Raw genomic sequence first — 24,847 nt, 5'->3', positions numbered from 1 at the left:
CGTCATATCTGATTTGATGAAGATTAAGCCACCCAAGAGGTGGCACGGGCATGAATAGCCCGTCATATCTACATTTAAAATGTTTACGAAGTGCCTCCACCACCCTCACTTCCCAGTGTTTTCTGTCACTCCGTAAACACATGTTTTCCCCTAACCAGAAGCGTATGAACCCAAGCAACCCACCAAACATATCACCGCCGTTGCTTAGAAAACATCAATAATAGGCTGCTATCATTTTTTTCTAATATGTCCTATTTTTGTTAAACAGATTGGTTGATTCCGTCAAAAGCCTTGACCTGTTTGTTGAGATGACGGGTTGTGACAGAATCCCAGTGAAGCAACCTCTTGCAAGACGCTCTTCAGTGCCTCCTCTCGTGTAATCCATCGCATTGTATACGGAATCAAAAAATCCACAAAAAATGCTACGCATCAGTATAAATTAAAAGCCTCGCAATATTGATGTTTTTCCATGCATTGGTCTCAATTAGGTTGGTTGCTTGATGCCGTACGGTTCAGAAGCAAACAGTTGCAATTGTTACGGAGTGACCAATACGGAGAGAGGGGGTTGTGCTGTGACAGGAGAAGCACATATGTCACGTTCCAAGCGGCTGGACCCCTCAGCCGCGAGAAACCTCGCAGCCGTGATTCTGCAAGAGCCGCGCGATCTGTTGTCCGGAGCAAGAACGGTGGAGGGCGGCGGACATCTGTCTCTCACAAGGTTTATGTCAAGGCTTCTCCAGCCGCCAAAAAATGCCATTTCACGGAGAAAGTTAATTGCGTTCCCATTAGCCTCGTCAGCAAACTGTTATGGACGGACGAAGTGGCACTTATTTCATAATTACAGGATTTTGTTGTTGTTGTTTGGGCAATGAAAAACGCAGCCAGCAGAACCCGGGAAGACGAACACAACTAATTATCAGGAGAAACCCGCTACGCCTGTATGACTTTGGAAGGGATATGAGCGCAAACAGCTGACATACGACGACAAGGTTTTGGGATACGACAATAAAGAACTGGGATACGAGGATAAGGAACTGGGATATGAGGACTAAGAGCCGAAATACGAGAACAATGAGTTGGGATATAATAAGGAGATGGGATATGAGGATGGCGTAAAGGAACGGTGCTCAACGGTTTGAACCATCAGGGATCGAACACCGACCCTGCAAGGATCAAAATCGTTATAACACATACGAGATTGATACAAGTTATTTATTTCGTCAAAAGTGACCAATCCGTCTTTGAGTTCCTTTGGTCCCACCAAGAATACACAAAGGAACACAGAAAAGAAGAGCCGAACAGTGGTTGGTAACTACAGTGTCATTGCTCTCCATTACTGGTAAAATCATAGAATCATTAATTGCTCAGCAAATGGTATCATTTCTTCACCATCATCGGCTAACATGTGATCGACAGTATGGTTTTAGAAAAGGCCGATCAGCTGCTGATCTCTTGCTAAATCTCTCTACTAAGTGGCATCAGTCACTGGATGAGTCCAAGATCAGCTGTATTGTTGCTCTAGATATAACAGGAGCCTTTGATCGGGTCTGGCACTCTGGATTAGTAGTGAAGCTTCAAGCACTAGGCATCTCAGGTCCCATCTTAGAGTTAATAAAATACTACCTTCAAGAACGAAGGTCTGCTCTCAATGAGCAGACTCTGTAAGCCACTTAATTGGTGGCAGCGTTCCACAGGGTAGTATGCTTGGCCCTCTGCTGTGGAATGTTCAATTCAAGGATCTACTTCATCTCATTCCTGAAGCTCAAGCCTATACTGATAACTATACTCTGACCGTTACATACAGAAAGGAGGAAATGCCAACTGCTGCAAGAATCATCAATCACCAACTTTCAGCAATTTCTACCTGGGGTAGGAGATGGCAGGTCACATTTGTGGCAGAGAAGACACAAGCGATGATAACTACACATGTTAAATCGGACAGGCTTGCAAATGGGTAACAAAACCCTCGAGTTCACAGATGAAATTGACATCTTGGGAATTAAGTTCGACTCTTCAATGATAATGACGAGCCACGTGCTTAACCTAGCTCAAAAGGCAGTCAGAAAACTTACAGCCATACGTCGCATCTCACACCACCTCGACAGCAAGGGCTACAAAACCTTATATGAAGCACAAGTTCGCTCTCATCTAGAGTATGCACCACCTTCCTGGATCGCCTGCCCCCCCCCCTCATTCATCAGACCATTGGACAAAGTAGAAAGACGGGCAAGAAGGCTCATCTCTAATATTGACCAAGTCTGGTGAGAACAGTCTGAACATAAAGCCTGCAACACCGTCGTGACGTTGTTGGTCTTACTGTTATGTACAAGGCCAGCATTCTTGAAGTGCCGCACTTGGCCCAACTCCGTAGACAACCAGTTGTTGCCACACTTGGCTCTCAACCTCCAATAGTCTTATACTGGAAGTGCCATTCTCAAGAACATCACTCCATCAGCGATCATTTACTCCAAGGCTGACTGGCACCTGGAATTTGTTCGCTCAATAGGTTGACACACGGGAGATCAGGTCACCTGATCACATGAAGGCTCTGGCACACAGTTGGCTACAGGCTCATTCTGTTCATTATAACATTGTTACCTAATGTTGTTAATAAATAAAGGCTATTCCTACCGATGTATACAACAGGCTCATGAAATAAATGGGTCTCTAGGAGTAGGTTTCAACTGAGCTGAGGTAGGAATACAGCTCTTGCTTGCAGTTTCACCAGGTACGTCACTTGACAGACCTTATGAACCCCTAGTCTTAGTTAAAAAAAAAAATACCCATCTGGAGGCGTAGTGTGACTGAGGGTAGGAACACGTGTTCCTACCCTCAGGTGTTCCTACCTTTCTACCTTTGGGAAGGTAGGAACTTTCCTACCATGGGAAGGGTGACGCCATAACAGGTATGGAGTTGCAGGTATGTATCACGTGTCAGAGACCATGGTTAGCCCCACCATCTTTCCTCACTGTGCAAAAGCCACGACCTTCCCACATAGTGACCTTCACATGACCTTCCCAGACACGACCTAAGCATGTTAATTCTCAGGTTCACTCCCACCACCACCACCTCCTCTACCACCGTGACGCCGTCACAGTTCACCAAGAAGAGGCATAAAGGAGAAGCAGCAGCAAAACTTTCTACACGGAACAAAATATCAAACTAGTAAGAAACATTAGAAAAAATAAGAAGAAAAGCTAAAGTATATTATGAAGTACGAATAGCCAAGCGAAGAAACCTCTTAAGTTTTTCAGGAATATCAAACAAGGAGTAGGGAGAAGACTGTGTCATTGAAACACTAGACAGGTCAGGTAACCTGACACCATCTCAAGGCGAGGAGGACAGGTTGACTAGCTTAGTGTCTGCCAGGGAGGAAGGTATTAAACATTTACAAACAGAAGAGGTCTGCAGAAAGTTACTGGAGGATCTTGACAAACTCCAGGAGTGGACAGACAAATGGTTGCTGGAATTCAATCCCAACAAGTGTAAGGTAATGGTGATGGAAAAAGGAGAGAGGAGACCAGAAGACATTTACGGCATAAGGAAAAGACAACTACAGAAACCAAAAAAAGTAGAAGGATTTTGGGGTGGATATACTTCCAACACCAACACCAGAGGCACACACAAACAGGACAACATCGGCAGCGTATGAGATGCTGCCAAATATAAGACCATCGGTTAGAAACCAAAATCAGGACTCCTTCAATGCAATCTAAACAACATTTATTATACCAATGCTGGAATATGCAGCACCGGTAAGGAATAATAAAACGTATTGAAAAAGTGAAAGGTTTGCAACAAGATCTAAATAGCTGAACAAAGAGTTAAGCTACGAAGATAGGCTAATGGAGCTAAACCTTATAACCCAAGAGGATATAAAAAACAAGAGGGATATGATTACAACATAAAAGATACTGAGGGGAATAGACACGGTGGACAAGGATTATCTTTTCAAATTTAGTAACAGTACGACGAGAGGAGATCGGTGGAAGATGGAAACTCAAATGAGTCAGAGAAATGTAAGGAAATAATCGTACTTTGTACGGATGGTCAGCGAGTGGAATGCACTGAAAGAATAAGTTGTGGAAGCCATCTTTATCCTCAACCTGGAGGCCAGACTTTGAAAGTCAGAATAGTTCAAATGGGACGCGAAAGCTGTAACAAGGCTAGTAGGTAGGGCACAAAGGGCTAGACTTTACTCCCCATAGACAATGATAGCCAAGTACTGTTAGGTAAATATCACCACCACCATCACCCCCCCCCCCTATCACCACTACCAGCTGCTACCCATCTTCCTACTACCACCACCACAACCAGCCACCCACCTAACCCTTACCACCACCACAACCACAACCAGCCACTTACCTCCCCCTTACCACCACCGATCACAACCAGCCACACACCTCCCCCCCTTACCACCACCACCACCACAACCAGCCACTCACCTCCCCCTTACCACCACCACCACCACCACAACCAGCCACCCACCTCCCCCTTACTACCACCACCACAACCAGCCACTCACCTCCCCCTTACCACCACCACCACAACCAGCCACTTACCTCCCCCTTACCACCACCACCGATCACAACCAGCCACCCACCTCCCCCTTACCACCACCACCACAACCAGCCACTCACCTCCCCCTTACCACCACCACCACCACAACCAGCCACCCACCTTCCCCTTACCACCACCACCACAACCAGCCACTTACCTCCCCCTTTCCACTACCACCACAACCAGCCACCCACCTCCCCCTTACCACCACCACAACCAGCCACCCACCTCCCCCTTACCACCACCACCACAACCAGCCACTCACCTCCCCCTTACCACCACCACCACAACCAGCCACTCACCTCCCCCTTACTACCACCACCACCACAACCAGCCACCCACCTCCCCCCTTACCACTACCACCACCACAACCAGCCACCCACCTCCCCCCTTACCACCACCACCACAACCAGCCACTCACCTCCCCCTTACCACCACCACCACCACCACACTCCACCGCCCCAATCCCCCAGCTGAGGACGACAAAGGCTTTTACCAGCGGCAACATTTTATGAGCGGGGCTGCACAACAGGGTGAAGGGCCGCCGCTGGAACAACCTCTCTCTACAACACTCTGAGAGCGGAGGTTCCTGGGGCGACTACTGCTTCCCTCCGCTGACGAACGAGGCCGCTTCACAGCCTTTCATTTAAGTGCTTCTATAATACCACATGGACCAGGGCTCATCGAGCATTTAAGTTTCCACTCACGAAACCTGTACATCTTGCCTTAATCATGGCGCCTTTGTTTACATTGATTAAATAGTTTACGAGGTCCGAAGCGCTACGATGTCCTTTATAACAATGGTGACCTTTCGTTGAGGACCACCTCGCAGCGTTTCCTACCTCGTAAACCGGTTAATGAATACATGACCTGAAACCTTGTGCGTCTTAGTGGCTTCGTAAGAATGAAAGAACACCGGTGTTCTGTACTCTCACAACCCCAGTGTACTGCTTGTATATCAATATATAAATACAGACTAAGTCGCCATGAACGAGGAAAGATGTAGAGGCTTCGTATGTGGAAACGTAACTGCTTGATAAATCCTGCTCCAGAAATTTACGTCAAAATAACACTGAATTTAATGCAGTGACATTATCGGGTAGACAAGCTTTTTTAACATTAACATAATTTACAATTTTCCTGATAATTTTAATTATCCTGGAAATGTTAAACTACTTTAAAGTGTGTTGTATGTTACTATTATGACAGGTTCATGGCCCCCGGTCGTGACAGGTATATGGCCCCCGGTCGTGACAGGTTCATGGCCCCCGGTCGTGACAGGTATATGGCCCCAGTCATGACAGATTCATGGCCCCCGGTCGTGACAGGTTCATGGGCCCCCGGTCGTGACAGGTTCATGGCCCCCGGTCGTGACAGGTTCATGGCCCCCGGTCGTGACAGGTTCATGGGCCCCCGGTCGTGACAGGTTCATGGCCCCCGGTCGTGACAGGTTCATGGCCCCCGGTCGTGACAGGTTCATGGCCCCCGGTCGTGACAGGTTCATGGCCCCCGGTCGTGACAGGTTCATGGCCCCCGGTCGTGATAGGTTCATGGCCCCCGGTCGTGACAGGTTCATGGCCCCCGGTCGTGACAGGTTCATGGCCCCCGGTCGTGACAGGTTCATGGCCCCCGGTCGTGACAGGTTCATGGCCCCCGGTCGTGACAGGTTCATGGCCCCCGGTCGTGACAGGTTCATGGCCCCCGGTCGTGACAGGTTCATGGCCCCCGGTCGTGACAGGTTCATGGCCCCCGGTCGTGACAGGTTCATGGCCCCCGGTCGTGACAGGTTCATGGCCCCCGGTCGTGACAGGTTCATGGCCCCCAGTCGTGACAGGTTCATGGCCCCAGTCGTGACAGGTTCATGGCCCCAGTCGTGACAGGTTCATGGCCCCAGTCGTGACAGGTTCATGGCCCCAGTCGTGACAGGTTCATGGCCCCAGTCGTGACAGGTTCATGGCCCCAGTCGTGACAGGTTCATGGCCCCAGTCATGACAGGTATATGGCCCCAGTCATGACAGGTATATGGCCCCAGTCATGACAGGTATATGACCCCAGTCATGACAGGTATATGGCCCCAGTCATGACAGGTATATGGCCCCAGTCATGACAGGTATATGGCCCCAGTCATGACAGGTATATGGCCCCAGTCATGACAGTCTTCTCCTGGAGAAGACTGCACCGACTGGTTCTACATATATCTACCTTAACATTAATATCTGAGAGAACAAAAGCAAAGGTTGATAGAGTGAAGCCTTTCGAATAGCTGTGAGTGTGACAAGCTCAAGCATGCTCGCTCTCACACACACGCACACACACACACACGCACACACACACACACGCACACACACACACACGCACACACACACACCTAACATGCTAATTGTCTACCACAGATCATCTAAATTAATTCAATGCCTAATCAACTGCGGTATAGCAAACAGGCAGCACCAACAGCATAACTGATCAGGTCACCAGTATACTCGACAGACAGAGAGGTAACAAGCACGGAACAAGGAATAAACCCTCCAGGCAAACACACACTCACCCCACCACCAACACAAGAAGCCAGAGCTCAACCCCTGCCACCACAACTAGGTGAGCACAGGTAAACAAAGAACCCAACAAGCCAGACAAAGGTAAACAAGGCAATTCCTGAGGGCCAACTCTACGTAACGAGGTGCTTTCTCCCCCCCTTCCCCCCCCCTACTTTCACACACGCCTTGATCAAGATGTCCGGGCCATAGAAAGTGTGGTGTGAACAACCCGTCCTCTCACCCAATACGTCACATTTTTTTAACGTAAACGACTGTCATTAAAAATGCACCGGACTTGCAGAAATTAAAGCCCCGTAACACTGACGGATTAGTATGGATAGGACTCTAAAGGGTAAGTGGGCTCGTACGGGTCTAGTTAGGCAAAAGGGATGTATTTTTTTTACGAACATAACATACTGAGAACGGGCTGGCGTGTAATGTTACCGGAGGAGAGAGACTGTGGGGTGTGCCTGTTGACTGCAACAAGCACACTTGCAATACTTGGCTTACCTGGAGAGGGTTTCGCGAGTTCTTCTACTTCCGAAGACCGACCTCGGCTTGCAATAACTTGGTTCAACAGGCTACCATATGCGTGATGGGGTTGTGGGAGTTCTTCTACTCCCCAAGCCCGGCCCGAGGCCAGACTTGACTTGTGAGAGCTTGGTCCACCAGGCTGTTGCTTGGAGCGGCCCGCATCGCAGCGGCCATCATAAATAATATATCAACCCGGATAAAATGCATATTGAGAAGACAGCAATCCTTTCAATATTGTAAAGACAACTAGTAAGGGAAGTGTCATAGAAGGCATGCTAAGCTTAGGCATGGCAGTGATAGTGTTGGTCTGTGGAACAGGAAGCTGCCCACTTACACAGCACGTGTTGTGCAGCTCCGAGACGCTCTTAAGAGTACTGGAGGAAGCAAGAGCGCAGTATAAGCCATCCTCCCCGGCCAATGTGGCGTTGGATTGCATGTTGCAATATTCCTCCTTGAGCATATTACAAGTCAACGAGCCTTTCTATACGCGCGCGACAACCACTTGGGAGTCCACCACGTGAGAGTCATGCGTGAGGGTGCCAGCAGCAACGTCCAACAGCCTGGTTGACCAGACCACCAGCCGCGCGGACAATGCTCTATATAACACACAGAAGGTAGCCGTTTATCTCCGCCGATAACACAGCTTCCGATAATTACAAGTTTTATTTGCCACTCCGTAAAAAATGCAACGAATTTTCCCCAACCGGAAACGTAAAAAAATAACTGTTTTGCCCAACAATTAACGTATGAACCCAAGCAACCCACCTAACCTAGCGAGGCAGATACAAAGAAACCGTCAATATTACGGTGGGTTAATTTTGAACAATACGTCATATTTTTAAGAGATTGGTTGATTCCGTAAACAAATGCGACGTATTAGTAAAGAAAACAGCTGGGAAAATGATGTGAGGTTATGTCTGTCATTACTGACAGACAGACAGAGATTGGGAGACGTGGAGGTCAATACGTCATAGACAGAACCGGTTGCTTTTCCAGCAAGCTGTGTTCAGTTTATTAAACCTAAACCTAAATATAAACTCTTAATATCGTCCAAACACACCTCACCTGTCAACCACATCTCAAGTACTCACTAGACACGTAGTAGTAGTAGTAGTAGTAGTAGTAGTAGTAGTAGTAGTAGTAGTAGGCATCCATCAGTCTCAGGAGATTATGGAGTTGCGCTCTGGAGTGGCCTCTCCAGGGCGCAAAGCCAGGGTAGGTTGATACGGAGGAGAAGCTGTTACCCATGCAGCATTTCAACCCCCCCCCCCTCCTCTCCACGGAGCCGAAAGTCTCCAATGGAAAGGCAAACGCCAATACGATTGGTTCCAGCGCCGTCGCAGGAACTGTGAGCTCAGGAGTTGACCTCGAAGTTGGTGAAAAGAGGCACAGGGACTCCATATCCGAGACCGCCGTGAACGGGACCGGGAAAGAACCACCCCATCAAGGGGTGGTGGACGACCCCAGCCTCCTGAAGCAGAGCCTGGGCCACACGACCCCCAGGAGGTGGAAGACCCGGGGGTCGGGACACATCCACACCCACTAAGTACTCACCACACACACCCATACACACTCACAGTTGAGAGGCGGGACCAAAGAGCCAAAGCACAACCCCCGCAAGCACAAATAGGTGAGTACACACACACACACACACACACACACACACACACACACACACACACACACACACACACTTTTTTAGTGTCAGAGTGGTTGACCAATGTAATGCATTAGGAAGTGATGTGGTGGAGGCTGACTCCATACACAGTCTCAAATGTAGATATGATAGATCCCAGTAGGCTCAGGACCCTGTACACCTGTTGATTGACAGTTGAGAGGCGGGATCATAGAGCGAGCTCAACCCCCGCAAGCACAAACAGATGAATACAACTAGGTAAAGACACACACACACATTAAGTACCCACCATTAATGTCCTGCCATATACAATAAGATTAATTAATATTAATGTATAAACATCAGCATTAACAACTAATAAAGCTCGAAAATAATACGTTTACAGTATTAACAATTAATTAGCAATAAAACAGCGTTGAAATGATTAATAAGCCAGCGAACTGAAGAGTGGGCGATGCCATACAATCACAACTTTGACGATACAATCACTACTAACATTACAATAACACAAGTTACTTTCCTAGAACCACCACTAGCAACAAACAAATTCTTGCCATATAAACGCCACTAAATGAAACAACTTGCCACATAATCATCACTAATTGCAATATAACCCATATTGCTAGAGCAAGGAAGTGACCCGATGACTATTATATTGGAGGGACATCACACTCCAGGGACATCACACCCCAGGGACATCACGCTCCAGGGACATCACGCTCCAGGGACACCACGCTCCAGGGACATCACGCTCCAGGGACATCACGCTCCAGGGACATCACGCTGCAGGGGCATCACACTCCAGGGACATCACGCTCCAGGGACATCACGCTCCAGGGACATCACGCTGCAGGGGCATCACACTCCAGGGGCATCACACTCCAGGGACATCACACTCCAGGGACATCATGTTGCTAGGACATCACGCTGCAGGGGCATCAGTCGAGGATGTTAGGCCTGCTAGGATGTAAAGACCATCACAGACCTGACGTCAGTGGACCATAAGACCATCACAGACCTGACGTCAGTGGACCATAAGACCATCACAGACCTGACGTCAGTCGACGATAAGACCATCACAGACCTGACGTCAGTCGACGATAAGACCAAGCATCGTTCACTGATAACTGTCACTCTTCCGTTCCCTTTACTGAAGCTCTGATAGACTTTATCAACAAACCTCATTAACTGCATCAGTAACTCCAGCAACATAACCACCATTACCCCTATCATCAACAACCCTTAATTACAATATTGACATCCTTAACGGCAACATCAATGCATGAGTGTGTGCATGCAGGCAGGTGGTCAGAGAAGCACGCAGCCCTCAAGCAGTGACACTGTGCACAAACGTCTCCACCAGACATTCACCCTGCGAGTCAGTGTGGCTACACGAAAGCAGTGTATCGTGAGAAGACGGTGACGCAACACTGCTTTACCGTGCATCTCTAGAGGGCAGTGAAAGCTAGGTAGGGGGAGGGAGGGAGGGTGTGTGGACGGTTATCTTACACCTGTGTGCTTGATAGAGCCCTGCATTCCTGTAGGTGTTGTGCTTGGTAGAGCCCTGCATTCCTTGTAGGTGGTGTGCTTGATAGAGCCCTGCATTCCTGTAGGTGGTGTGTTTGGTAGAGCCCTGCATTCCTGTAGGTGATGTGTTTGGTAGAGCCCTGCATTCCTTGTAGGTGGTGTGTTTGGTAGAGCCCTGCATTCCTGTAGGTGGTGTGTTTGGTAGAGCCCTGCATTCCTGTAGGTGATGTGTTTGGTAGAGCCCTGCATTCCTTGTAGGTGTTGTGCTTGGTAGAGCCCTGCATTCCTTGTAGGTGGTGTGCTTGATAGAGCCCTGCATTCCTGTAGGTGGTGTGTTTGGTAGAGCCCTGCATTCCTGTAGGTGATGTGTTTAGTAGAGCCCTGCATTCCTTGTAGGTGGTGTGTTTGGTAGAGCCCTGCATTCCTGTAGGTGGTGTGTTTGGTAGAGCCCTGCATTCCTGTAGGTGATGTGTTTGGTAGAGCCCTGCATTCCTTGTAGGTGGTGTGCTTGATAGAGCCCTGCATTCCTGTAGGTGGTGTGTTTGGTAGAGCCCTGCATTCCTTGTAGGTGGTGTGTTTGGTAGAGTCCTGCATTCCTGTAGGTGGTGTGTTTGGTAGAGCCCTGCATTCCTTGTAGGTGGTGTGCTTGATAGAGCCCTGCATTCCTTGTAGGTGGTGTGTTTGGTAGAGCCCTGCATTCCTTGTAGGTGGTGTGCTTGATAGAGCCCCACATTCATGTAGGTGGTGTGCTTGGTAGAGCCCCACATTCTTGTAGGTGGTGTGCTTGATAGAGCCCCACATTCCTGTAGGTGGTGTGCTTGGTAGAGCCCCACATTCCTGCAGGTGGTGTGCTTGATAGAGCCCCACATTCCTGTAGGTGGTGTGCTTGGTAGAGCCCCACATTCTTGTAGGTGGTGTGCTTGATAGAGCCCCACATTCCTGTAGGTGGTGTGCTTGGTAGAGCCCCACATTCCTGCAGGTGGTGTGCTTGATAGAGCCCCACATTCCTGCAGGTGGTGTGCTTGATAGAGCCAAACATTCCTGTAGGTGGTGCAAATTGCTCCTTGGCCTCATATCCCAACTCTTAGTGCTTATATCCCAGCTCTTAGTGCTCATATCCCAGCTCTTAGTGCTCGTATCCCAACTCTTAGTGCTCATATCCCAACTCTTAGTGCTCGTATCCCAGCTTCTTGTCTTCATATCCCTTTCGCATAATATATAGTTCCACTGGCTTAGTACTCTCCTAATAATTACCTTACTGGTATATAGTTCATATAATTGTAAACCTTGGAAATAGTTTCGTTCAGTGCGTAATGACAAGTTTACCTGTATACCAGTCCTAGTCTCCCTTGAAATAGAAAGAAATTACCATCTGTGAGGCTAAGCATTTCCCTCATCGTCTGACAACGTGATTCGGTCTTCCTATCCAATGTGCCCCAAAGTGGAGGCGACGTAATATATATTGTGGGAAGAATTGACGCATCATCTTACGAAACCTGTACATCTTTTATTTATGGCACCTTTGTTGTCATTTATTGAACAGTTTACAGGCCTGGAAACTTCACAATCCAAGGTTATTGTTATAAACAATCTCCTAGTGCTCCAGAGGTCACAAAGTGTTTAATAAATGTAAGGAAAACCGCCTTGATTATGGAAGGATGTAGAGGTTTCGTAATTGGACTCGTTTATGGTCGACTCCTGGACCTTGTCTCACCCAAGTACCGCCGGATGGGTAATATGCAACATGTTCTCTTGAGCTGACACTACGTAAAAAATTACAACCGTTTGACCTAACTAGAAGCGTACGAGCCCAAGCAACCCACCTATCGAGGCTGATGCATAGAACACGTCAATATTGCCGTGTTTTATCTGCTATAAACACGTCTGATTTTGGACAGATTGGACGATTCCGTAGAAGATGCGAGGCATTAGAAGGGGTCGTGATGGTGGTGAAGGGTGAGCGTGCTGACCACACTGTTATCTTGAGTTATCTTGAGTTACCCACCACTGTCATGGCGGGTAATGACTGCCATCTCCAGGGTGTGGTCACGGCGCCGCCTCCCACGACCACACCCTCCCCCCACTCACTGTCAACGACCCCCTAACGATGTGCACCGGTGAACAACTCCCACAACCGGCCGCTAACAACCCGACTACTTCACCGACCGTCTGCAAGAGGCTGCCCACAATCACCTGCCAAGAATCGGCCGGTCGGTCGTAGCACAGTGGTCTACGTCTTCGGTTCACAACCGAGGGTACTAAGTTTAATACCCACGCAGTTCAGAAACAGTTGGGCACATTTCTTTTTACCTAATGCCTACGTTCTCCTAGCAGTTTACAGGTATCACGGAGTTGATGACTGCATCCTGAGTAAGGTCAGTGGTTGGCCTTGAGGGATCTGTCACCTGATGCCTCTGTTCTCCTAGCAGTAAACAGGTACCAATGAGTTAGGCAACTGTTATGGGTTGCATCCTGGGAAGCCCGTTGACCAAGGAGACTGCTTTCAGTCCCGTGAAAGATAATTAAATATATTAAAATCATATAGAAATGTAATATATTAAGCTGTAGGCCCAATGTTGATGCTTGTCCTTACTGTTCAACCTATCCTATCCTAACTAGGTCCAACCCGTTCTCGCAAATTCGTAAAGTCAATATTGACTTATTAACTACGTGCATAGGTGATATACTAAACATAATAGATACCCCTAAAAAGATTCATAGAAAACACCGACCTTACCTAACCTTGTTAGTATCTTAAGATAAGCATCTTGTTGCTTCGTAATTACAATTATTACTTAACCTATTATAGGTTAGGTAATAATTGTAATTAAGAGGCAATAAGATGCTTATCTTAAGATACTAACAAGGTTAGGTAAGGTCGGTGTTTTTTATGAATCTTTTTAAGGGTATCTATTATGTTAAGTATGTCACCTATGCACATATTTAATAAGTCAATATTGACTTATTAAATTTGCGAGAACGGGTTGCTAGGTCACACCTAACCTAGCCATGCCTAATATAATTAAACCTATCCATACCTAATATAACTAAAACTAGCCATACCTAATATAACTAAACGTAGCCTATCTATAACCTTAACTAACCAAACCTAGCCAATCCAAATCTAACCTAACGTAACCAAACCAGAAAAAACCTAACCTATCTAGTCAAAAATTATTGTATCTATACCTGAAGTGGACGGAATGTACTAAACCTGTGCTGTTGTGTACACAAGCAATTCACGTTTTGCAACAAATTCAAGAAGGAAGGCATCACGAAATCTAACAAATTACTAGGTCTAGTATAGTACGTATATGCACTATATTAGGCCTAATATTTCTATGTTAAACATGGGATTGTTTTTTAGGCCTAGGACATGTTAGGTTGATTGGTTAAGGTGTTGCCGTTTTTGGTGTTTTTTACTAAACTTAGTAAAAAAACCCCGGATGATTAGGGAACAATATTACATATTGTGATCATTCCACAGTCACTAGGTACTATTATTCTAACCTGTCGTCCAAAAATTATAGTAGCATTTATAACTAAAGATGGAAGCACAAAATATGTACGTTTGAACCCAAAAGAGAGACCACTATTTGTACTTTTAACTAAAACGTAGCCTATAACCCAGCGGACGAGAGAGGTTAGAGAGGGCCTGACTGTACACAATAAAAACTTTTTTACAAAACTATGTTTTGCTTATTCCATCCATAGAAGCTACAGGCTTTATTCATTAGTTTTGGATGACGGATACTGTCATTATGGCGGAGTACACTACCAGCCTCAACCAGTGCTGAAGCCTCAACTTGAAATCTCCTTGGTCGATTATTTCCAGGAAAATTATGAACTTACATTGAACTTTATGCAAATTGTTTCCCGGGGGAGGGAATGGAGGGTTGTGAAGGTGCTTATCAGTTTTGTGGTTGAGGACGAGTGGTCTGGCTCTTGGCCCTGACTCCTAGTTAACATTTGTGGAAAACTTTCCAGCAACATTATAGCATGTCATAGTAATGGTCTATGAAAGCACAAAGGCATGGCTAGTTATAGAACAAGCCAAGCTCTCTGGAGGTAGCGTGTCAAGTCAGCATATTACGACTATTTTGTGACCAACACATCCCAGGAAGGCCTCCATAAATGAATCAATAAAGATATTTAATTACATCTAACAGCTATAAGCCTATCATGGTAATACTTCAGGAAGTTCAAGTTGCTTTATTTGCCGCTTTTTAACATCCGTGGACCTGCATGATGGTGTCAACTGCACGTACAATGTGTAAAAAAAGCAGGACACACTATTTACGTGATAAAAAAGTGTGTGGACAGCGCCACAGCTGCGACGCCTCACACCCTCCTACACACAAGTAAACATTGCTCCTCCACCATGAGGATATCCCAGGAAGGTCAAGTTGCTTTATTTGCCGCTGTTTAACATCCGTGGACCTGGATGGTGGTGTCAACTGCAGGTACAATATGCATAACAAGCAAAACATTCGGTTTAAAGTGTTTTAAGTGTGTTGCCAGAGTGAGGATACTGACACCACAGCAGCATCGTCTTCCCCTCCCTCACACAGTGAGGACCCACGAACCAGATTCACGAAGTAGTTGCGCAAGTACTTACGAAAGTGTACATCTTTCCTCAATCTTTGACGACTTTGGCTACATTTATTAAAACAGTTTACAAGCATGAAAACTTCCCAATCAACTGTTATTGTTATAAACAGCCTCCTGGTGCTTCGGAGCTTATTAAGTGTTCAGTAATTATAAACAAGGCCGCCAAAGATTGATACAAGATGTACAGGTTCGTAAGTACTTGCGTAACTGCTTCGTGAATCTCGTCCCAGGACAGTGATGCCACAGCTGTGTCCTATCCCGCCCTCACACACACAGTAAACAATACTCTGCCACAACACCAAGACACTTTATTTCAAATGTTTTAAGTGTATCTTCATATAAACTGTGAGTGGAGTGAAAACAACGCCTGAAGCTAGAAGCCGACACAGTCAACACCGCCGTTCCAACAACACTAGTAAACAACACTACAAGTTCTATAAGAGGGCTCAAGTCTTAGTGCTATAAACTATATATCTGCTGCCTCTAGCACCTCATTAAATTACACTACTATACACAGAAGGATAACATGTATTCTTTAGATTAGACTATATTTCCAGTTTCTAGATTTGCTATCTATTTATAATGCCTCTCGATTAAAACATGCTGTATTTATCTATCTAGTCCATGCCTCTTAAAATCTCGAATGTTGTGATTATGTCTCAGTTGTCAGCTTTTCCAATAAAGTTATATAACAGATTCGCGGCATCTCTCTCAAACTTCCAAACTTTCTTTTAATACTTTACAAGCGTAGGGTTGCACGCAGGTGCTGCGTACTCCAGGAAGAGAGGCACCATTTAGCAATCTGCATAATGACTTCTCAAGTTTCCCACAAATCATTATATTTGTCCCTCTAATAAGCCGCTGATGATTTCTTGTTAATATGTTTTAAAATTCAAGTTCATCAAGTTATATTCATACACGTTTGTACGTTTATAATCGAGTTAACATACATTTACAGTTCGTTATTTACCAAAGAGAAAGTTATATTCAAAGACTAACATTACAATTTTACGCTGTATAATCTAGATTTTGAGGTTACATTTATTAAATCATTACAGTTGTAGCTGAAGTGAACAGGTGCACAAGCCATATACAAATAATCAGCTTATTTGAACGACCCCCTTCCTAATTATATATCACAAAACTGGAATGTCCAAACCTAGGTTTAATTTTTTTATTCTAATGTTCTGAGTGACTGGACACTGTATTAACAAATTATGTTGCATTAATCATGCATGCAAGAATTACAGCCTACTATAACGATCAATTACATAGTTTACGTTATCAGAGCTTTAAATACTGATCAATACTGGATAGTATTGATCGGTCCTGTACACATGGTTACTGGGAGAGGAAGGAGAGGGGGGAGGGGGGGGGGTGATCCATCACAGCATCACCGTGTAGCCATCCACATCCCTTGCAGTCATTAATGTCATCAATGGTCATCAATGTCACCAATGGTCATCAATGGTCATCAATGTCATCAATGGTCACCAATGGTCATCAATGTCACCAATGTCATAAAAGTCACGAGTGTCTGAGAGGGAGCAAGAGTGTGAGTGAGTGTGTGTGAGTGTGTGTGTGTGTGTGTGTGTGTGTGTGTGTGTGTGTGTGTGTGTGTGTGTGTGTGTGTGTGTGTGTGTGTCCGAGCGTCTGCATGGGGAGTCGAGAGCCGTATATAAGAGAGAGAGCCTCGCTGATAGCCATCACAACCCATCGTTCCTCTTCGCCAGACGCAACGGGACCTCTCCCTCTCCAGTCATGTTCAAGGTTAGACTGTAGCCACCCACCCTCACCATACTCAGGTGAAGGTGAGGTGCTGTAGCTTCACGCTCTTCCTGTTAAGGTGTGACACTGTACCTCACACTATCACTGAAGGTGAGGTTCTGCATTATCATGTTTTACGACCCGCGGTGAAATACCGAACTATCACTATCACTTTGCGAAGGTAACATTCTGCGCCTAAATTATTGGAATCGTCTCAAAGCTCTCCAAATATACCCACTAGAAATACGACGGGAGAGATGTCAAATAATATACACTTGGAAAATACTGGAGGGCCAGGTCCCAAATTTACACAGTAAAATAACAACATACTGGAGTGAACGATATGGAAGAAAATGCAGAATAGAACCAGTGAAGAGTAGAGGTGCCATAGGCACAGAGAACACTGTATAAACATCAGAGGTCCGCGGTTGTTCAACTTCCTCCCAGCGACTGTAAGAAATATTGCCGGAACAACCGTGGACATCTTCAAGCAAACACTAGATTTTTTTCTTCAAGAAGTACCGGACCAACCGGGCTGCGGCGGCTATGTGGGCCTGCGGGCCGCTCCAAGCAACAGGCTTGGCTTGAAAATTCGATGGCCTATTCACCATGGGCTGGCATGATGGCTTGTTGGTCTTGAATTTTTACTTCGCGGCAGGAGGCTAGCCAGTGTTAGGGCGGATGGCTGTTGTCCTGGCTTAAGTGAGGAGTCCTCGTCGTCGGCTGGTTCAGTTACTGGTACTGGGGCCCACGCTCACTAAGAACTCTCGGGCCCTGGGGCCAGATTCACGAACCAGTTACGCAAGCACTTACGAGCGTGTACATCTTTCCTCAATCTTTGACGGCTTTGGTTACAAATATTAAATAGTTTACAAGCTTGAAAACTTCCCAATCAACTGTTGTTATTGTTATAAACAGCTTCCTGGTGCTTCGGAGCTCATTAACTGTTTAATAATTGTAAACAAAGCCGTCAATGATTGAGAAAAGATAAGACAGGTTCGTAAGTGCTTGCGTAACTGCTTCGTGAATCTGGCCCCTGGTTGGTGGTTCTCTGGGCCCTTCAACAACTCAAACCACTGGCTGGTTGTGGGACCCACGGTTACTGAACCCACGGGCCCTCAGCCTGGTTCTATGGGGCCCTCTATCAACTAAATGTCCTGTACGTTAATATGTTTAAAAAAAACTTACGAATAACGACTTCTATAATTTAAAAAATATATTTATTTCAAATTAAGATTCCTCAATTTAAATGTTAATGTTCTCAGTTTGTTGATTTAAAGGTTCCAGCATTGTGTTGAATACTTGGGCACGTCCAAGTGTGATCACATTACTTTTAATAATTAGATTAAATATTGTGCATACAATTTAAGTGTGAAATATTAGAATATATTCATATATTCTAATAAATTAAAAATGTATAAAAGTAAACTATTGGTCCATAGTTGCCCATAATGGCCCCATATGAGCAACTTAAATTTACACACACCCACATATATGTCTAACCTACGCTTGAAACAATCCAGCGATCCGACGTCGATTATGTTACCCGATACATAATGCACACACTGAGCTGTGGGAGGGGGAGCTCTTAGCCTACACACACTGAGCTGTGGGAGGGGGAGCTCTTAGCCTTCACACACTGAGCTGTGGGAGGGAGGAGCTCTTAGCCTACACACACTAAGCTGTGGGAGGGGGAGCTCTTAGCCTTCACACACTGAGCTGTGGGAGGGAGGAGCTCTTAGCCTACACACACTAAGCTGTGGGAGGGGGAGCTCTTAGCCTTCACACACTGAGCTGTGGGAGGGGGAGCTCTTAGCCTTCACACACTGAGCTGTGGGAGGGGGAGCTCTTAGCCTACACACACTGAGCTGTGGGAGGGGGAGCTCTTAGCCTGCACACACTGAGCTGTGGGAGGGGGAGCTCTTAGCCAGAAAATAAGAGACAGAACAGTTCTGCTTCTCTGCCCTCAAAGTCTAATGTATAAACAAAATACAATTAAAGATGATAATAAGTTTCCTGTAGGAACTGATGTTTGAACATTCAATATAATGTTAGCAGACTTATTATAATAATCCAGGGACAATTATTTTTATCCTATAACATATTCAATAACTTGTACCATTAAACATGTCATTTTATGTATAATTAATGTATTAAACATGGCCCCACTATATGATTTATATATACATATCTAAAATAAACATTAAATATTCAGATTCCATTATATTTAATAATATAATTATAAGTGTAGTCTCATGTTGCTTGAATTTTCGTAAAACTTTGTTTTGTTTACCTGTAGTTTGTTTCCAGAGTTGTTCTACTCCACCAGCCCCAACCTGAGGCCAGGCTTATCTTGTGAAAATTTGATCTAAAAGGCTGTTGCTTGTAGCGGGCCGCATGTCCCCATATCCGCTACCAACCCGTTCTCGCACTTTCTTATAGTCAATATTGACTTATTAAATACGTGCATATGTGACATACTAATTTATTATGAATATCTTAGTTTACCTTGAAAGCTTCATAGAAAACACCGACCTTACCTAACCTTCTTAGTATGTTAAGATAAGCATCTTATTGCTTCGTAATTACAATTATTACTTAACCTATACCTATAATAGGTTAAGTAATAATTGTAATTACGAAGCAATAAGATGCTTATCTTAACATACTAAGAAGGTTAGGTAAGGTCGGTGTTTTCTATGAAGCTTTCAAGGTAAACCAAGATATTCATAATAAATTAGTATGTCACATATGCACGTATTTAATAAGTCAATATTGACTATAAGAAAGTGCGAGAACGGGTTGCCGCTACAGCCCGGCTGGTAATGCACTTGTTTGGGGTTCACTGGTGCATTTATGTTTCAACCATTGTATCCGGAGCAGGTGGCGTGTGCAGTAATGGTGGTGGGCATTGTGGGGGGCATGCCGCGCCCTGATGGGCCCCCTATATACGGACCCCCTTCCTACCCGGCGCCACACCCACAGTCACTTTATAAAGAGGTATGGACCGTGCAGAAGTCGGGCTCACCATAGCCCGTGCTACTTGGAACTTTTTGTTCCCAGTAGATGAATCTTAAACAACAACAAAATGTGCAGAAGCTGCCAAACACAGCCTGGCTAGTTAATATGTTAAGTGGTGGGGAGCAAGGGATTTGAACATGTCTTAGAAACTAAATGTTATCATTTATATTCCCAGTAAAATTACTATAAACCAATGACGTATTTAGTCAACGTGAGTCGTGTTTAATTTTGTTAAATGACTTGTATTTGCCAATACAAGTCTCACTACTCCAATAGTTAGCTTATTAACTTTGGTTACAGCTATAGACGTGTTCACTCCAGCCATAACTGTCATGATTTGTGTAAATCACTTACGGATAATGACTCACTAACCACATATCTGAATATATAGGATGTGACCGTTTCAGACCGTCCTTGATAACGGTCCAAGAGGTCGTGATAACGGTCCAAGAGGTCGTGATAACGGTCCAACAGGTCGTGATAACGGTCCAAGAGGTCGTGATAACGGTCCAACAGGTCGTGATAACGGTCCAACAGGTCGTGATAACGGCCCAACAGGTCGTGATAACGGTCCAACAGGTCGTGATAACGGTCCAACAGGTCGTGATAACGGTCCAAGAGGTCGTGATAACGGCCCAACAGGTCGTGATAACGGTCCAAGAGGTCGTGATAACGGTCCAACAGGTCGTGATAACGGTCCAACAGGTCGTGATAACGGTCCAACAGGTCGTGATAACGGTCCAAGACGTCATTCCCTTTATATTCAGATGTGTGGTTTGGATGCCTGATGTTCAGCCTCGTTATTGTGACTTCCTCTCAACTTTAGAGTACAGCTTCAATATCAAAATCTAAGCATCTGTTCCCTGCTGTTCGGCGACACTGTCTTCATGGCTCTCACAAGCCATCAATCATGCCACCGGTTTATAACACTTTTCAAAGGTTTTTAATCAGCATATCCGTGTATTTGATACAATGTACAATTATTGTGTTGCACAGTGCAACATTCCCAGAATATCCAGCATCAGAGCGAAGTCAAGATCCGAGATGCTCTCACATGCGGAGAATTTCAGCCCCGTCACAATAACGGGGCTGAAACAACCCAACCAACGCATTAAACGAGAAGGACCACATTTCGGTCCAGGACGGATGGAAACGTCGTCACTATATAATATATATGTGGGTTGGGTTGTTTGCTTCAAGTAACGTTTAGATTAGAACGTGAAAAAGATGAATTTCAAAAGATGACGACATTTTGATGGATAGATGGATATATAGATGATGGATAGATTTATGGATAGATGAATGGATAGACACCAAATATTCAATATATAATGAGCCAGCCAGGCGACTTTGACTGGGACCACCTGGCTTCTTGCAGGTTATCTTTCCACGATTCCGTGGATCAATGTTCCCGCGGACCGGTCTCTGACCACTTGGTTAGTGTGCTAGTCAACCAGGCCGGGTCCGGGTTCGATCCCCAATGATCCAATTAAATGTCTGGGTACCGGGCCACCTCTTTATCCTCATATCCAAGCTCCTTGTCCTCACATCCCCCTTCCAAGTGCTACACAGTTACGCTGGCTTAGTGCCGCCTCCTCCACTACTAACATTTCAGTGCATACTAAGAGTTATGAACCTGTTGCAGGAGCCGAAGCCATACGCCTTCGACTACGGCGTGCAGGACACCTACACCGGCGCCAACTTCGGCCACACTGAGAACTCCGACGGGAAGGCTGTGAAGGGCTCGTACTCCGTGGCGCTTCCCGACGGACGCGTCCAGACCGTCAACTACGTCGCCGACCATGTCAATGGTTTCCAGGCCGAGGTCACCTACGAGGGCCAGGCGGTCTATCCCGAGCACAAGCCTGGCTACAACAAGCCCGCGCCTAATGTCTACCCTCAACCCGCTCCTCCTGTCTATCCTCAACCCGCTCCTGTCTATCCGCAACCTTCACCATCCCCATACGCGTAACACCGGACCTTCCCGCGTAGATACTCCCTGAAAGCATGGAGATCCATCCCCCCCCAAAGGTCAGCAAGCAACCTTTGGTCTGGTTGTACAGGGGTCAAACAACGAAGGAACAGTGCCCAATCGTCCAGTCCTTACGAAGATTCGAACCAGTCATTTCGTTTGCAGGGTGAGGCGCTGACCACAATACCCAGTGTCACAAGACAAAATGTTTAGGGTAACTGCATTACTCTGTTGTGTACACATCCTGGGTGTGTGTACGTGTGCATTTTAATTATTTAAAATGTGAATGTTTGTATATATTTTATATATGTGCGTTTTGACGTGCGTGCACAAGTTGAATAAAATGTTTTATATGGCATAATAATGACATGTTTGCTTACTGACAAAGGTCAACCCTCCCACTCTTATCATACTTACCCAATTACACATTCTCTAATTATTCATCCATTAACTTCAGTCCTCATTGACCATCCACTTAGACTGGTCAACAGGGCGACAGCCTCGCTCCTTGCAGGTCGGCATTCGATCCCCGAGTATCCAAGTGGTTCCTTCCCCCTGTCCTACACCCAGAACCTTGTCCTCGTATTCCTTGCACGTGGTACATAGACGTACTGGCTTAGCGTTTTCTCCTCACGATTAATACCCAACCACTTGGGATGAACGGTAGAGGGACGGCCTCGCTTCATGCAGGTCGGTGTTCAATCCCCGACCGTCCAAGTGGTTGGCCATCATTCCTTTCCCCCATCTCATCCCAAATCCTTATTCTTCAGCCCGTCCACATAAACAAAGACCAAAGTCCATTCCATGTACCCGCCAAACCCGCCTGTTTATGAGTGAAAACGGTTTACACACGACACTCAACTGATGACGTCCGAACACTTCCGGAACAAGTGCTTCACTGACGACTTGTGTTCGAACCACAACGCTGTAAATGCTTCACCCACGTACTACAAATACAAATAATCGCCAACAGAACCTAAACACCTAACCTAACCTATGCCTAAATATGCACAATATGCTAATATATAATAATAATTTATATGACAAAATTCCTATTTTGAATGAACAGCATGTTAAGATTGTTGAATGCGTCTTTGGGGTCGACCGCTGGATGGAATTGTCTGAGGTCAGGTTGTATTCTCTTATTTCTTTAAATAGGACCTATGGAACCGGCTTTGACTTTCTCCTATAGAGTAGCAATAGTCAGTAACACTGTAACCAAGCGGTAAATACGTACCTGGGAGTTAGTCAGCTGTCACGGGCTGCTTCCTGGGGGTGGAGGCCTGGTCGAGGACCGGGCCGTGGGGACACTAAAGCCCCGAAATCAACTCAAGATATCCTCAAGATATTACCAATAGTCCAGTCCGTCCTGGACACTCACGACTTAGCATTGGACCAGGACAGGAGCGAAACGTCGTCGCTTCTCCATCTTCTGAGTTGTGGTTTTGTCATCTCAAGAGATCCTCTTTCTTTCCCTTGTTAGAGCCGACACTGGTACCTGTATTGATCAAGGTACCTATAGCGGTCAACCCACTCAAGTGTTTCACCATTAATTTGCAGTTCTTCGTTTTCTGACTTCTTGTAAGGGTATGCTTTTATCTTTTTTGTGGAGTGAGAAACCGAGTTGAACACATTTCCTTCCAAGAAGTTGAATGGACTTTGTTGACCAGACCACACACTAGAAGTTGAAGGGACGACGACGTTTCGGTCCGTCCTGGACCATTCTCAAGTCGATTGAATGGACTTTATTTTTCACAAAGGCTTCAATCAGGACATCAGCTGCATATCCCACCAGGTTGTTTCTTCCGGAAATTCAAAATTAACAATGTCGTTCGTAAGGATTTTGAATAGTGTGGGACTTGACATTCCTCCTTCAGTGGGTCTTAAATTCCCTATTAATTCTTCTCGAGACTGCTCCGTTAAGAGACCTTCGCTCCTCTCCTTGTGAGGTGCTCTTCAGTCCGTTTCATGAGTCTGCTTATGTCTGCAGGGAGGGAGGAGGAGGATGCTGCATCACTCCACTTGTGTATTAGTGCCTCAGCCTTACCCTGGGGGTCTTTGTGAGCCTCTGGCCGGGTTCTGCCCCCCTTAGCATATCTGAATTTTTTTGCCCACACTTGTCTTGCAGATGTTTCTCTTCCAATGGAGCTAGTGAAGTCAAGCCGTTGTCTTCGTTCTATAATCTTCTCTTCCCTGGCTACTTACCTGGAGAGGGTTTCGGGAGTTCTACTTCCCGAGGCCGGTCAAGAGTTTTAAATAACTCTTAGGATTCTCTCAGCGGGATGTCTCCGGTGCTCTCTGCTCATGGTCAGAACACCTGCATACACCGTGTTTATGTCACCAGATTCATACCATTTTGGGTTTCTTCTCTCGAACCATCCTCCAGCAGTTTGTAATCAAGTGATTTATATTAGTTCCTGTTGTCAGTGACAGGAAGCCTCGTCCTTAAACTATATCTTCCTCTCCCTCCCTCCCTCCTCGTCCTTTCTCATCCTCACATTCGAGCTTCCTCCCTTCCTCTTACTCGTCCTTCTCCTCCTCTCTCCCTTCCACGCGTCCTTCTTCCTCCTTTCCACTCATCCTTCCTCTTCCACTGTTCGCCCTACCTCTTTATTTTTTCCAAGCATTCACTTTTCCTCATTCTCCCTCTCTATCAGCTCTCCATCCCACTTCTCTGCTCCTCAC

At 45.9% G+C, this 24,847-nt stretch overlaps 2 protein-coding genes across 2 annotated transcripts; one reads left to right on the top strand and one right to left on the bottom strand.

The window, feature by feature from the left end:
- Positions 1-5,890: 5,890 nt before the first annotated feature.
- Positions 5,891-6,400, bottom strand: LOC138373186 (small proline-rich protein 3-like). Its single transcript, XM_069339215.1, has one exon. It carries the CDS (start codon positions 6,398-6,400, stop codon positions 5,891-5,893), a length of 510 nt encoding a protein of 169 aa, XP_069195316.1.
- A 10,721-nt stretch (positions 6,401-17,121) lies between these two features.
- LOC123761235 (cuticle protein 7) lies at positions 17,122-23,435 on the top strand. Its single transcript, XM_045747179.2, has 3 exons — positions 17,122-17,172; positions 20,053-20,169; positions 21,836-23,435. Exons 1-3 carry the CDS (start codon positions 17,164-17,166, stop codon positions 22,160-22,162), a joined length of 453 nt encoding a protein of 150 aa, XP_045603135.1. The 5' UTR covers positions 17,122-17,163; the 3' UTR covers positions 22,163-23,435.
- The last annotated feature ends 1,412 nt before the right edge of the window (positions 23,436-24,847 follow it).

Source organism: Procambarus clarkii, chromosome 41 (genome assembly GCF_040958095.1).
Source record: "Procambarus clarkii isolate CNS0578487 chromosome 41, FALCON_Pclarkii_2.0, whole genome shotgun sequence".
NCBI lineage: Eukaryota > Metazoa > Arthropoda > Malacostraca > Decapoda > Cambaridae > Procambarus > Procambarus clarkii.
The sequence above is the reverse complement of the archived record's forward strand: the minus strand, read 5'-3'. Positions and strand labels throughout refer to the sequence as shown.